General features: G+C 41.4%; 1 protein-coding gene across 1 annotated transcript; it reads right to left on the bottom strand.

The window, feature by feature from the left end:
• Positions 1-556: 556 nt before the first annotated feature.
• Positions 557-13,948, bottom strand: RGR (retinal G protein coupled receptor). The gene is made up of 7 exons (XM_053983861.1): positions 13,742-13,948; positions 10,739-10,895; positions 9,896-10,017; positions 4,753-4,906; positions 4,064-4,181; positions 2,506-2,619; positions 557-1,595 (listed from the first exon to the last, which is right to left on the bottom strand). The coding sequence occupies exons 1-7, from the start codon at positions 13,818-13,820 to the stop codon at positions 1,452-1,454; spliced, it is 888 nt and encodes a 295-aa protein (XP_053839836.1). The 5' UTR covers positions 13,821-13,948; the 3' UTR covers positions 557-1,451.
• Between the last annotated feature and the right edge of the window lie 210 nt (positions 13,949-14,158).

The following is a 14,158-nucleotide window of genomic DNA, read 5'->3' as shown; positions in this document are numbered from 1 at the left end:
ATTATTCTGCATAATTTTGTCATAGCATTCTTCAGTGCTCTGTCAGGTAGTTTGTGACCAGATTGAACCTCATAAAGTCCCAAAGCACATCTCTGAATGGGATCCTGCTGGTTAACTGCTGACAAAATGACATTTATTCCCTATCTCTAGACATGTTCCTTCTACCCACTGATTGTTTAGCTTGCAGGATTGTACCATTTACCCTTTTGTATCTCATAAACAACTGGTTTCTCTTTTAGTATGTTGGAAGGCATCAAAAGGATGGATCAGCTTTTTCTTTGGTTAGTTTCAAAAACCCTTTCACTGTCAGTGCTTGGAAATGAACCATATGATCCCTGTAAGTATCAATTAGGTTTGCTTTTTTTGTGCACAAAATCTCTCCTAATCTGTGTTGTGCACATATTTTTTTACAAATGGGCAATTCTGAGACACATCTTGTAATATCAGGCAATATCAACTGACAGTTTTTCATCCCATAAGCAATATGAGCAACATGGGCAAATACAAGTGTTTAAAATGGACATTTCTGAGAGTTTAAAATACATACAAATTATGATAATTATGAAAGTGCCTTTTTAATTGCTCAGAGTCTTTAATCACCACCGATTCACAGATTGCTCTCTTATGTAGAACATAGGGGAATTTAATGGAAGATGTGAAGTTAATTTTTATTCTTATGACATTTTTGAACAGAATCTGACTCATACCTCCCTTTAGTTTTTGCTCAATGTTCAACAAAAAGATGAATGGTTTTTATGAGGGACTATAAGCTTTCGATTGTCCTACTAAGCAGCAGCTGCACAATCCGATGCAGTTTAGTGTGTGACAAAGCTGAATGTCATGCAGTAACTCATTTCAATAGGAGCCAAGCCAGTATTCCTTACTGGGGAAACATGCTCACTGAAATGTTTTTATGGAACTAGGATGTCAGATTCGCGATGGAAATTTGGAAACGCTTGTTTTGGGTGCACTGAAAACGAGTTGTTCAGATGAACAAGCTATTTATACAGACATGTGGTCAATACTGGATACTGGTTTAATCTTCTGGTAATCCAGACATTACCATATGGACAACCTGCACAGATTGATCTGATGAGGCCTCACTGGGTAAATGAATATCCTGCTCCAGTTAATTTGCTGAGCTTTTATGTTACCTTTTATCAGGGGAAAAAAAATGCTTTCCAGCACATAGTTTATTCCTAGTGACTTATAAAATGAGACTGATGACAATTGACACAAGTTTAAGGCTGCTTGTTTGACAAGCAGCTCATGATGGTTTGGACAGTTATCTGGAGGGCTTTCTTTCCATACTTCATTGTTTGTAGCCAGTGCACAGACTTTCCAATGTGGAACCACCCTTGCACATACATATCAGATAATGCACTCAGTTTTCTCTTGAATTTTGCTTTCAGTGATGTACCTGCAGTAATTTTGTTTAATACCATAATGGGTTATTTAGTTTTGTTATCAACCTCTGCTTTCTCAATCTTCTGTCCTGTGAGGAACTGCCATATTCCTCCTCTGTAGTTCTCATTTCCCAGGGCATATATGAAGGCATCCACCGTTGGCACAGTCTTGGCAATAAGAGCAGGAATCTGTCATGAGACACAATATTTATTACTAGGAAAACACACCGAGAAGCCAATGGGCTGATGTCAGCCTATGTTTAGTTTCCCTTTACCAGAAAAAAACCTGTCTTCAATGGCATTAGCTTGCTACTCAAAGACAGGGGAGAAGTAAAAGCAATTTGGCTGGTGGGAAACCCTATTCAGGAAATTATAGCTTCCAGGAGAAAGAGTTTAGGTTGGCATTGCCTGAAACAGTGACAATTCAGTTGAGAGTGAATACAAACACTTAGGAGGAGTAAAAGGTGTGCCATGGACACCTTTGGATGGATAAATAGGCTGATGCTGCTAACACACTTAATGTAGGATACTGAATACAGTAATGCATTCGGTGACCTGAAACTGGCCTTGTTTTGGGGAATGAAAGTTGAAAGGTTTGATGTGATATTACTAAGTCCCAGCAGTGGCTTTGGAGCCAAGACTCATAGAAGAAAGGAGAAAAAGGAGGCAGCAGAACCTTAGGTGTGATCAATTACAGCTTCCTTGAGGAGAGAGAAGTATTAGAAATATGCATGAGACAACCAGTCTCTTTAAAACTGAAAATTCTGAGCCGGTACCTCACTCTGGGAAGGACACAAAAAGCTCCTACATGGCACAGAACAGTACAGGTTACACACCCCAAACAAATTGCTGCAGAAAAATGCCCCTGACTTCCTAAATCTTTTGTTGATCAAAGCAGTAATGCAATGGCTGTTGTATCACTGTGCTTACCTGTTTTCACTAAAAAATTGTAGATGAACAGAATGCTTTGAGGAAAAGGACTACTTCTTATACATGTTTTTACAAGTAAACCCAGAAGTGAGTAAATTGGCAATGTTCCATAGAGAGAGGGGGGAGAGAGGAGAATGTCAGTTTGGGTTCTGGGGTGGCACTGACGTACCATGCGGTATTTTGGTGGAATGAACATCACATTTTCCACTGCTGCGTAGGAGCACAGGAGGCAATAGGGACCCCAGCAAATGACCAGTGTCTTCAGTGGTAAACCAGTATTAAACTGGAAAACAAAAGCAATAGGTTTCTTTGTGTTTCACAATCACACACTACAACAAATGGATGGGAGAGGTCCTGTCTGACCGTGGTTTGTGTTCAGTAGCTGGAGAGGATCAGCCAACAGGATATGGGACAGAACAGTGCAGCAGCACCAAAGCCCTGATCCTGGGCGTGGGTGGGGAGGGACAGAGGTGGCAAAACACCTTATGGTAGATCAGATCAATCTGTGTGTGCTAGATATAGAAGTCATGGCCAGAAACTGCTCCTGGGGGGAGAGAGCAGTGTGAAAATTTAAAAGCTGATTAAAAGGAATGATATTTTGTAGACTTCCTAGATGGTCTTGCAGACAAACTGTGAAGCCACTGCTATGCTGGTACAGATGCAGCAGCTGTGTTGTGGTAGGAGAATTTCTCTTGTCCTTTATGCTAGGACCTATCCATGGTGTTTGTGGCCAGCTGTTCCCAAGTATCTTATAAGTATTAATGACTAAGGAAGTAATAATTTCATCCTTAAATATTCTGCATTGTAACTTGTCTGCACAGCTACAGAGTATCATAAGAGAGAAATCACATGCTAGTGCATACAAACTCACTGGAAAAAAGTAATAGACATAATAATGAACACTGATATTTGCTCAAGAAATATATAGAGGGCACAAATATTTATTCCAATCAGCTACAAACAAGTCTGCCTGACTGTCTCTGCCAATATAACATTTCTCTTGAGATCTGACTGTCTGTACTGAGTGCAGGGGTTGGGCTGTGCCCACCAGCCATGCATAGTGCCCCAGACTGTACAGCCTGCACCTTAGCAAACAACTCATATAATCACCACATTAGATTCCCATAAATCTGCCACACCAGAACAATTCCTTTGTTTCCAGCTCATAAAGATTTCTGAATTTCCTCAGCCAAGTGTTAACACAATGTGTATGGGAAGGTCCTGCTCCCACCACGGGGTGCCTGCGTGTTTCCTTGCAGAGCTGTAGTTCTGTCTGACTTCCTCAGCCATAAGCCAAGGGCCTGTGGCAAAGCAGGAAATAACAATCCTTTCTGAGATAAATTTTCCTGGATAAACATTTATATGCTATTGGCAAATATTCTGTATGCTCTGTTTGTTTTTTGAGGAGAGTTGGGCCAGTGTTGATGGAGGGAAACCTTCAGGATCACTGGTGCAACTGCCTCTTTGATGGGGAACTGTTTACAGCACTAGGTTGGGGCAGATGTGGCCATCTGGTAAAATGCTGACATTTCCAAGGATGGTGTTTCCATGAACTTTCTGAATGGCCCCATCCTGTGTTGCACTACCCTCCTACTCAAGTAGCACTGGGGCAAAAGGAGCTGAGTCAGTCCTTGTGTAAGAAATTGTTTTTTTTCAAGGACTTTGTCTCTACTGAATGAAGCCCTATTTTGTCACGGTGATTGCAGGGGTTCAGGGAGCTTTCTTACCTTAAAGTGCCCAGTTTTCCTGAACTTTTGGTGTATGGACTGATAGGCTGTCATCATGATGAAGCCTGGGATCATGAAATTGAAAGTGGACAGAGCAAAAAGGAATGTGACATAGTTTCTGGGAAAGGTGAGGAGAGAAGAAAAAAAGAGGGTGTTAATTCAACTCTAGTGCATCTATGTAAACTTGCTATAAGTATTTACCAAATTGTAATTTTAGAATTGCTAAAACCACTTTTGTCAATGTGCCTAAGCTGCAGCATTTGCTGAAGGCCAGTTAAGCTGTGCCATGCTATTGTGTGTGGGATGGATAGTCTTGTAGAAAATCACAACAGGTATTTGTATTCTAAACCCAAACACCACTACTCAGACATCTGTGCTGGCCTGCATAAAGCCAAAAGCATTCTGAAATAGTTTCAAGCCCTAAGCCCAGAAAAGATGCAGCCTGTAGATGAGTGAGGGAGTGGCAGAAAGTGGAGCACCAGCCTCTCCCACAGAGGAAGCTGACTTTAGCTGTTCCGTGTGCCACCATGCGAGTCCAGGCAGCCTGGCGTGGTGCCTGCCTGCTGGAAAGGGACATCTGCTCCAGGAACAGTGCTGGGCACAGCTGGGGGGGTTTGTGTGCCACCAAGGCTGTCCCAGGGGATGGCAGCCTCCACTCTGCTCCTGTGGGAGCTGGCCCTGGCCCTCACCTGTCCCCTTTGCTGTAGTCCAGGGTGCAGCAGGTTCGGAGCGGTTCATAGTCGTATTTTCCCCACCCCAGTAAGGGCATCACGGACCAGAAGGCAGCAAACAGCCATGCAAACACCATCATGGAGGCAGCTGTGCTCCACTGCAGCCTGCTCCCTGTGGGAAGAGGAAAGGGGGTCTCCATGCCCTGAACAAAACCACTGGAAACAGCTGTCAGGCCCTTGGGCCTCAGGCAGAAACAAGCAGTTGTTCGTGCTTTGTATCCTGGAGCTGACCTGAGTCTGGAGGAATCAGTCTTCCATAAAATATGAAGGAGGCTTTTAGGAAACAGCAAACTGTACTTCCCTTTTGTGTGTTTTACTTACACAAATGCTGTATTGCTGCTCAGCTTTGTACTACACTGGAGATACAGCTGCTGTTACAAACATTATATTCTTGCATTTTGAGAATGTGTTTTAAGACACAGATGAGTAGAATGAACAGGGTGATGCAATAAACAATGTTTGAAGAAACAGAGTCCCATTGCAGAGTGTGGGTCAGGTCAGAAATGTGACTCTGCACACACTCCCCAGCCCCTGCCTTCTTCCTTCCTGCCAGGCCAGGAGTGCATGGCATGTGTGGATATCTCACATACCCTGTTCTAAAATTACTGGTCATCAATATATATGTGAATATATATATGTGTGCAACCTGAGAACAGAGCTTGTTCTAAAAATACTACCAGACAAGTAATTTTGCCCTTAAGATCATCACTTAGCCTATAACAGGAACTGTGAAGCTCAGCATTAGTAATTTTTTTCTAATTTTATAATAAAGTGTTCTCTTGTGCCTATCTCATCCGGTTCCACCAAGTACTGTAGGAATGTAATGGAAGATTGGAAACTTGAGAAGACACAGGAAGTATTCATTTATGGAGAAAGCAGGCAGGGAAGTTTCCTTGCTGCTGCAGGATATTGTGCTAGCCTCACTGCTTGCACGTAAAAAGGTCTGGATAATTTTGTTATTGAGGCCAGTGTCTGTCATCATGCCCACACTGAGCAGTCCATGACGCCAGCAAGGAGAACAGTGACTTTCCCCAGCACTCCTTTCTAATCCAATCTCCCATTAGGGACAAGTAATGATGTCATTTTCACTGAGGTTGGGAAGCAATCTTTTTGTCTGCCTTTAGACAGCAGCATCATGACAGCAGGCAGGAAGATTCAGGCCAATTCTGATCTGTCCCTGAGAGGTGAAGGACTGGGGATGAGGTGCATTTATTTTTAGACCTGGTGAAATCAGCTGCTGGTTGACCCTTCAGAAAATATTCACACACATATCAGAAGCTAAAAATGCATGAATGTAAAATTAAACAAGCTTGAGATTATTTTAGTTTTACTCAGAAAAAACACTTTCAGTACAAGAACAGTGAAAGAATCGTGTTGTCCTCATGTGGCAAAAATGTCCTCCCCTGAGAAGGCTGAAAGCAAGAGCACAAGTTGAGAGCAGTTCAGTTGTTTTTGTGCACAGAAGGCCATTGCTTTACCTTAAATGCCTTTTCTTGGCCTGAAAAGAATTGATATAATAGCTGTATAGGTTCTAATTCAATTAAATGCACATGTATGGGGTTCAGCATATGCTTGCAGATATAATTCTTAATTAGGGCTCAGTGCTGGCAGTTTGGTCCTATTAAGTCCAATCACTCTTGTGCTCTGGTTTTCTCTCTTTGAAAAGCAAAGGGGAAGCCCCTCTTTTCCACACAGTGAAAAAGGGAATTTAAAACAATTTCTCTAATTGCTTTGGAACAGAAAGACTGCTCCCTCATAATTCAAAGATTACTAAAATTGTGATGCCAAAAGATGAACTTTTAGCAAGTGCTAGATAGAACAGGAAACCATAATCTTTTTGATCATGAAAGCCAGTTTTTAGTGATATAATCATAACTATATTGCAGGGTTTAGTTTTTGGTAACATTTATGAATGTATTTTTGTAAGATTTAGGATTTATTCAAACATTTAACTGATTTTCACAGACTGAAAAATACATCTCTGACACTGGGCTACCTTTCAGCTTGATTTCAGTCTGCTGTTCAAAAGGATTGTCTGAAATAAAAGGTCAACAGGACTTTCTATGAGGGAGGGGAAAAAGAGTCCCTTTTTCTCATTCTTGCAAATGGTTAAGTTATAATAGCTGTAAATATTAAGTTATAATATATACCAGGACAGTATATGGCTTGTACCAAACTTAATGGCATGCATCGTTTAAAATTAACTAAGCTCGTCAAAGGCAAGGCAGAAATATCTGAAAATCTGCCAAGGAAAAATATATATCAGTCATCAATAAAATAGGTGTTAGCACCTACTTCATCTGCAGTGCAAAAAGCACCAGTCACTGGTGCTCACAGGTATAAAATTTCTGTAGGAATAAGAAAGCTGTAATGTGTAATAGCTTATTTTGTGCATATCATTATAAAGAGCTCTTTTAAATAACCTAATTAAGGGATTTTTTTACTCAATTTTTAAATTTATTTTGCTGTGGTTCACCATAATCTTGGTGACTATCTTGGTGATTACCTCTTGCTTCAGTGAAAAACATGAGATCTGTAAAAACATCAACATTTTGTCAGGGAAAACTGATACAGGTGCAAAACTAGATGAAGGGAATACAGTCAGTGTGACAGGAGTTTAGGATTTACTCCTAATTTGACAGAGCTGACAGATGCCATTTTAGCAAATGGTAGTTTGGTAATCTTTGAATACTGATATAACAACCCAGGTTACCTCAGTTATTAAGGATTAGATAAAAGTCACTGTAATGCCACTTTTAGAAATTGAATGCTGCTGTGAAATCCCTGATGGTTTTGTTTGTCTTCTTTTTTATAATATTGAGAGAAGTACTGATATAAATCACTTCAGATTTTCTGTTTCCCCCTAATTCTTAAATGCAAGTTAAAAATTTATATTTTTTTCTTTCCTTTTATATCTATAACTTTTTGCTGTGCTTATGAACTGACCAGGATACTTCCCCTCTTCCCAAACTTCTAATGGCAATGTGAATGGCCAGAGAGGAGCTGACAATGTCTGCCCTGATCTAAACTGTCACCTTATGTCCTGAATACCTGGCTGCTGAGAGACAGCTTCCTCAGAATCTGCCCTTCTTCACTGTCAGGCACTAACATATAACTACTTCTGTTTTCTCTTTTCCCCCTAATGATCAAATTTTAAAATATTTTTTCCCCATCTTGCTAGAGATTGACACTGATACCCTTCAGACTCCCCTGCTATTTCTCCTCTTATTGCATGCTTTTAGGTTATTTATCTAGTTCTCTCCTCTTTGCTGTGAAAGTAGCATCTCATAGACCCCAGAGCCACACTCAGGGGATTAAAAAAAAAACAAAAAAACAAAAAAAAAAAAACAAAACAACCAAAAAAACCCACAAAAAACCCCCCCCAAAAAAACCAAAAAAAAAAAAACCAAGAGAGAGGAGAGTAAAAAATCCTCACCTTCTCTGTCACATGGGGTGATAATACTATTTTCTTCCATATGCCAAGCAACATCAACCTGATTTCTGGTGAATGACTTGTCTAGTTTTCAATACACTTTAAAGGCAGAGCTTTGTCACTTAGAGCTGTGCTGACTTCCAAATCGAAACACCTGCTCAATTTTCAGAATGTTGGTGAACAAATTTGTGATATTAGCATCCAGAATGGTTGTAAAGCCCAAGTTATCCTATCAACATAGTAATCTCTTACATTCTCATCAGCTCTTTCTTCCCAGAAATGTGGATAGTGAATAATCAAGTGCCAAGCTGAGGAATGCCACAATGAAGGTTTTCTTGGGAAACTGTTAGGACATAACAAAAAACTGGGGATGATGTAATTGAGCCTGGAAGGAGTACCAGATCCTGGGGAATGAAGATAAAAGGCTGATAGCTTTGTATTTTAGGTAAAGGTATTTTGTACCTTCTGTACAGGCGTGCAACTCGCACCTGTGTCAACAGGAGTTTAATGTATGGATTGAGAGCACAGCCTGTGGGCTTGGTGTAGCACATCTATGAAATATGACTTAATCTTCCTTGCAATCAGCATGTGAAGAATTGAACTAGAAGGGGCTGGTTTTACTGGAATAACCACAGGGCATGAGCACCTTCTGGGTTTTTAGTTTTGTTGTTCAAAATGTTCGCTTTAGGAGTCGTGTTTGGCCATCAGTAAGTAACAATTTGAGCAAAGTAAAGAAGCTTGTGCCCTTAAGGTCCTTCTGCCCTCTTAATGTAGTGCATGTTCTTGACTGGAGGAGTGCATGACACAAAAGCATTAAAGTCAATGTGGCAGAGAGTAAAATGTCTTTCCCAGACATGCTTATTTTCAAGGCTCTCTCTTGTAAAATACAGATGCTCCTCTTCTAGCTCCAAATGCATTTCAGTGTCCAAGGGCCTTTGTCTAGACATGAAAAAATAGATTTCTTTGCCTGAGCTAGATTCCTGCAGAAATTGCAGAACAAAAAATTTGGCTGCCTTTCCTCAACAGGATCATCAGACTGACCATATTCCCTGTGTGCTTTGGGTGTGTTTTGCCATTTGCTGGTGGAATCATATGGAGGCTGTGCCTGAAAGGCTCTGTGGGTAGAAAGAGTCTCTTGCACCCCAAAATGCCTGTGTGTTGCACAAAGGGGCTGCTGAGCTGTGTCTGCCCAGTCATGCCTCTGCATGGGCTCTCTTCCAGCCACCGTCTCTGCAGAGGCAGCTTTCTGCTTACACCAAATTTATCTGTCAGTAGTAAACTCTGCATGGACATGATGATCTGTTTGGTACACAGCAGGGTGTTGGATGAAAGCCCAAGATGAATAGATTTTCCTTCAATATGAAGAATTGGATTTTATTTGGGATTTGTTTTAAAATTTACTTATGGATTAAAAGAAAGCATGGCAAGAGGGTCACAAATTGGATGTGATCTGGACCAGGAAATATCTCCTGAAGGTGGTAGATAATTTCCCCTGTATGGGAAGAGGTCCTTTGGAGAAACTGTTTATATTTGCTCTATCTAGGGTGTAAGAAAAACAAACTTATATATACGATACACAAATATGTGCTTGCTTTGATTCTCAGAAACATAAGCCAGCTGCCTTTTGCAGCATGTGGGTGAGGTTGTGAGGTAAATTGTAGCCCTTACTTGTACAGTAGTGATGGTATCGGTCCCAGGCGACGGCAGCGCTGGAGCCAATGCTGGCCAGGGCTGTCAGGAAGCCTTGGAATCCATGGATTTGACAGCCATCAGAACCATAGGGCCAGTATCTGTTAGCAAACAAGGAATGTGTTATGAAAATGATAGAGGAAGGTGAAGACATGTTTGGAAATTGCATTAACAGAGAGGGTAAAATGATAGCCTGTGCTCATCCTGATAATCTGTCTGAGAAACACTGCGAAAAATGTTACTGTGCTTGTTTCTAGGTATTTGCCAGCATTTTTCTTGCTGTGGTGTCTCTTACAGTACAACAGCTATTTGTACTCTTAATACTGAGAAGAAGATATAACCCTGCATCTGTGTATTAAAAAACTGGGGTTTTTAAATTTGAAATCTACATTTCATCCAATTATCCAGATCTTTAAGATTTGCCTCCTTTGTGAGGAGCCAATTTGTCAATGTGTGCAAGTCAGTGCAACACAACAAACAGATAAAGACTTGCAGACAAATTTAGGGTCAATCTAGAGGTTCAGTGAAGTGATATTTTGATAAGTAGCTTCTATAACCACTGGCAAAGCTGTCTGGCTAAATGTCTTCTCTAGTCAGTCTTATAATCTATCAGTGATGTTATGCAGTAAAATCTGCTTTTCTACTTGCCTGGTAGAACCACGTAGGGTTTTGTTTTGTTGTTTCAGATTGAGGGAATGAGAAGTTTGGCTATGACTTATGGTAGAAAGAGAGCCATTTAATTAGTTAGACCTCTTAGAACTTAAGCAGTTAATTTTCATGTGGTTCTTCTGAGCATGCTTTAGGAAAACCTTAGTGCCATACCTGAGGAAGCTGGAAAAGGCAGCGATGAAGGCATTGATGCAAATCCCGCAGTCGGCCAGGGCGATGCTGAGAACCAGCAGATTGCTGGGTGTTCGGAGCTCTTTGATTTTTCGGAAAGAAATAATTGTCAAGCCATTCAGACAGAAACCAAGCAGGGCTGAAAGACAGAATTGTTTGGTGTGATTCAACTTGAAATTGAAAATAACTACAATGATAGTTCAATTTTCTTTGATGAGAGAACAATAATTACAGTGGAACCTTATGCACAGGGAATAGATCTGTAGTGGTCAGTCTGCACACAAGTTACAAAGGCTTTCAGAAGGGAAGTCCTAGATGACAGCTCAAGCCAGTGCTTCAGACTTCTTGAGTCATGTGGAGCAGAAGCAATTTGATCTTATTTGTAATTCTGCCTTTTGTTATAATAAGAGAAACTGGATTGTCAGGCTCCATGCAGGGACACATGGTTCAGGGTTCAGAGCAAGTGAGGTGCAGAGGGGGCAGTTCCAAGAGAGCTGACAGCCAGCACATGCTGCTGGTGTACACATGTCCAGGCCTGACTTTGATAGAAAAATGGTTTGTATTTAATATCCATCATAACATTCCTTTTTGTTTAAGCACAGAAATCCCTCAGCCATGTTTCAGTCAACCTACCTCCCTTTGGGCTTCTGTCTCAGGGTAACCTACACAGTGCTTGAATTACACCAGCTCAATCTTATTACTGTCCCTTGTCAACAGACTATACATGGAAAGGAAGAATCTAATTATGAGAAGCAGTCACTGAGAGATTTAAAAAAATAAGTTTATGGTGTTCCTCAGAGAGGGATCCAAGCAACCCGAGCTATTCACCCAGCACAGAGCTGTGCCACTCTGAAGCCCATCCTTCACTAGTTTAAACTCAAGCTTTGTCCTTTAATGCCCTTTTCAAGGCGACCTGAATTATTTTAGCTCTGATGAGGATCTGACTCAACATCCAGTCTCTAAGTCTCAGTTAGATGAGAGGCACTATGCCTTTGTGCTCTTCTTGGAAAAAGAAATGCTGTAGCACAGAAAAAATCCATATCCCCTAATTCTGTAAAGTAGTGTAGTTACTTATGCTTATTGTCTTAATTCTGCAGTTACATAAGATGGATGATTTTTTTTTCTAGTCAGAAATCCTGCTTCTACCTTTATTGCATTAATGGCTGATGGCATAACCATAGTAACAGCTGATGTGTGTCTATCATTGCACAACATATAACAAAATATTTCCAGGAGAAATATTTGGAGCCATTTGAGATCTGCTGTTTTTATTTCCTCCCTGCCAGATTACCTCCCACCCACAGGGTAAAACTGATGTCAACTCTCTCAAATGCAGAGAAGCCTTTAGGAGAGATGTGTTCTGAGCATATTTAGAGTAGAGCTGAAGTTATTACTATATCAGATTTTTTTCTATCTTTTCCCTCTTTTTGGAAGCCTCAGGCTTTACCAGATTCTGCTTCCTTGAAGGTCAGCATGAGTGTACAAATAGAGAACTTATTTATTTTTTTAAAAAGCGTTGAATTTTCATTTCTAGATCAGCAAATATGTTCACTTAATAAAGTGAATGCAAGTCTTCACCACAACCTTTTTTTGCAAACTGCACTTAGAAGCTGCCACAAGAAAAGGAGAAGTCTTCATTGCCTTTGTCTCAGAGTGTTTCAAAAAGTGAATTAATCTTTGATTGTTTAGATTGGTCTTCTAACCCAGATGACAATAAAATTTTAATGCCAATCTACTGGGCACATTCTGCCTAAAACTCTATGGAAAATACTTATGTTTAGTAAATCACAAATGTATTAGACTACACCTAGTTTTAACTGAAGGTTGTCATGGGGCTCTTTGCTGGAACTTCCACAGCTGCAGGGCCCTGGCAGGCTGCAGCCCCCAGCACAGGTCAGGACTGGCAGAGCCATGGTGCCACAAGCAGGTCCCCAGCAGGACCCAGCTCTCAGGCTCTGCCAGCCCCCAGTGCTCTCCCTGTCCTCCTGCTGCTTCCCACCCCTCAGCATCAGAGTGCAGGTCCTGCCAGGCTGTGCACATGGCTCAGGGACTGTCGGCCAGGCTTAGTTCTGTTTAGGCAGCAACCTGCCCCTGGGCAAGAAGTTGAAGCTTTTTCCCCTGTCTTCCAAGGAGGAGTGTCTGACAGCATTTCCAGCTGTCCTTTGCAGCCAGACACGAGCTCAGGTGCAAAGCAAAGGTGAGCAGCCATGCTCCACGTTCATGGGGTGAGCTAACAAGCATTTATCCCACTCTGAGGGTGCTCACAGCTTCTCCTCCTCTGCTGTTGGGCCCCACAATTCTGACATCCCCCTCTGATCAGCACAATGCAGGAATGGGATCCCAGGCCCTGGGACTGACACCAACATAATCACATTATCCTAGCTATGAGCCTTTGTTAGCTGTCAGGTAGATATAAATTCACAGTTGTGGTGCAGTCTCTCAATAAGTGGAATATGCCTTAAGAAAAGATCACATTGGCTAAATTAAATTGATATGGTTTGTTACTTTTCCCAGCAGCCATTAATTGCAGCGCTACCAATTCAGTCTGGATGTATGCTAGCAGTTTGCAGGTTTCTTTGGAGCTATCATGTTTGATTGTAAGACAGCCATCACAACCCACAAAACATACAGTCCAATTTTATTGAGAGATTACCAGTCATTTCAACTTCTTTCCCCAGAGGAAGATAAAATTGCCTTTAAAAGTCAACAAGAAAATATTACACTCCAAGTTCTGCAGAAGAGAGCTGAGTAGCAAGTACTTCACTGCCACAGCTATGCACAGAGTGCAGATCTTCACAGCAAAAAGCTTGCAGCTCACCCTGATTTACTCACCAGAAGTAATGGGTGGTGGGTGATCTAGCCACAGTAGCCAGGGTCAGCATATCACAAATGCTGCTGTTCACTTCAATTTTCCTTCCCCCCTCTTACCAGAAATAATAGGAGGAAAAATATCTTATTGCTGCCGAGGTCCCACACCAAACTTACCTTCAACCAGCAGGGCAGTGCCAATGGCAAACACTTCTATTTCAGTGAAGCCTTCAGGGAGAGGGTGTGCAGTGACCATTCTTATGGTAAATATGCCAAAAGATTTAACCTCTGCCCTCTGTTATAGCTGTGGGGCTGCCTTTTCTCTGGATCTCTCTACTTCCAGTAGCCCAAGGCTTCTTAAAGGAGCAGCTCACGTGCAAACACATGCTGTTATTATATAAAAGCTTTGGGGTTTTTACTCCCACCACTACAATCCCTGCAGGAATGTTATTAATGATGGGACTAGCATCAACCCGCACTCCCCCTTCCCCTGCAAATCGTATTTCAGACACCAGCAAAATGAAAGCATTCATGGCAATTACAACAAGTTCTTTGTAGACACAAGATTAAGAAACCTGTCCAGTTAATTTTGCA

This window comes from Vidua macroura, chromosome 8, assembly GCF_024509145.1.
Source record: "Vidua macroura isolate BioBank_ID:100142 chromosome 8, ASM2450914v1, whole genome shotgun sequence".
NCBI lineage: Eukaryota > Metazoa > Chordata > Aves > Passeriformes > Viduidae > Vidua > Vidua macroura.
Note: the sequence above shows the minus strand (reverse complement) of the source record. Positions and strands in the feature narration are given on the sequence as shown.

What these genes read in the sequence shown, in the direction of transcription:
- RGR (XM_053983861.1), bottom strand. Translation starts at nt 13,820, where the DNA reads ATGGTCACTGCACACCCTCTCCCTGAAGGCTTCACTGAAATAGAAGTG. An exon ending in CACTGCCCTGCTGGTTGAAG is followed by an intron (nt 10,896 to 13,741) that starts GTAAGTTTGGTG and finishes TCTGTCTTTCAG; the next exon opens with CCCTGCTTGGTTTCTGTCTG. An exon ending in GGAAAACTGGGCACTTTAAG is followed by an intron (nt 2,620 to 4,063) that starts GTAAGAAAGCTC and finishes TTTGTTTTCCAG; the next exon opens with TTTAATACTGGTTTACCACT.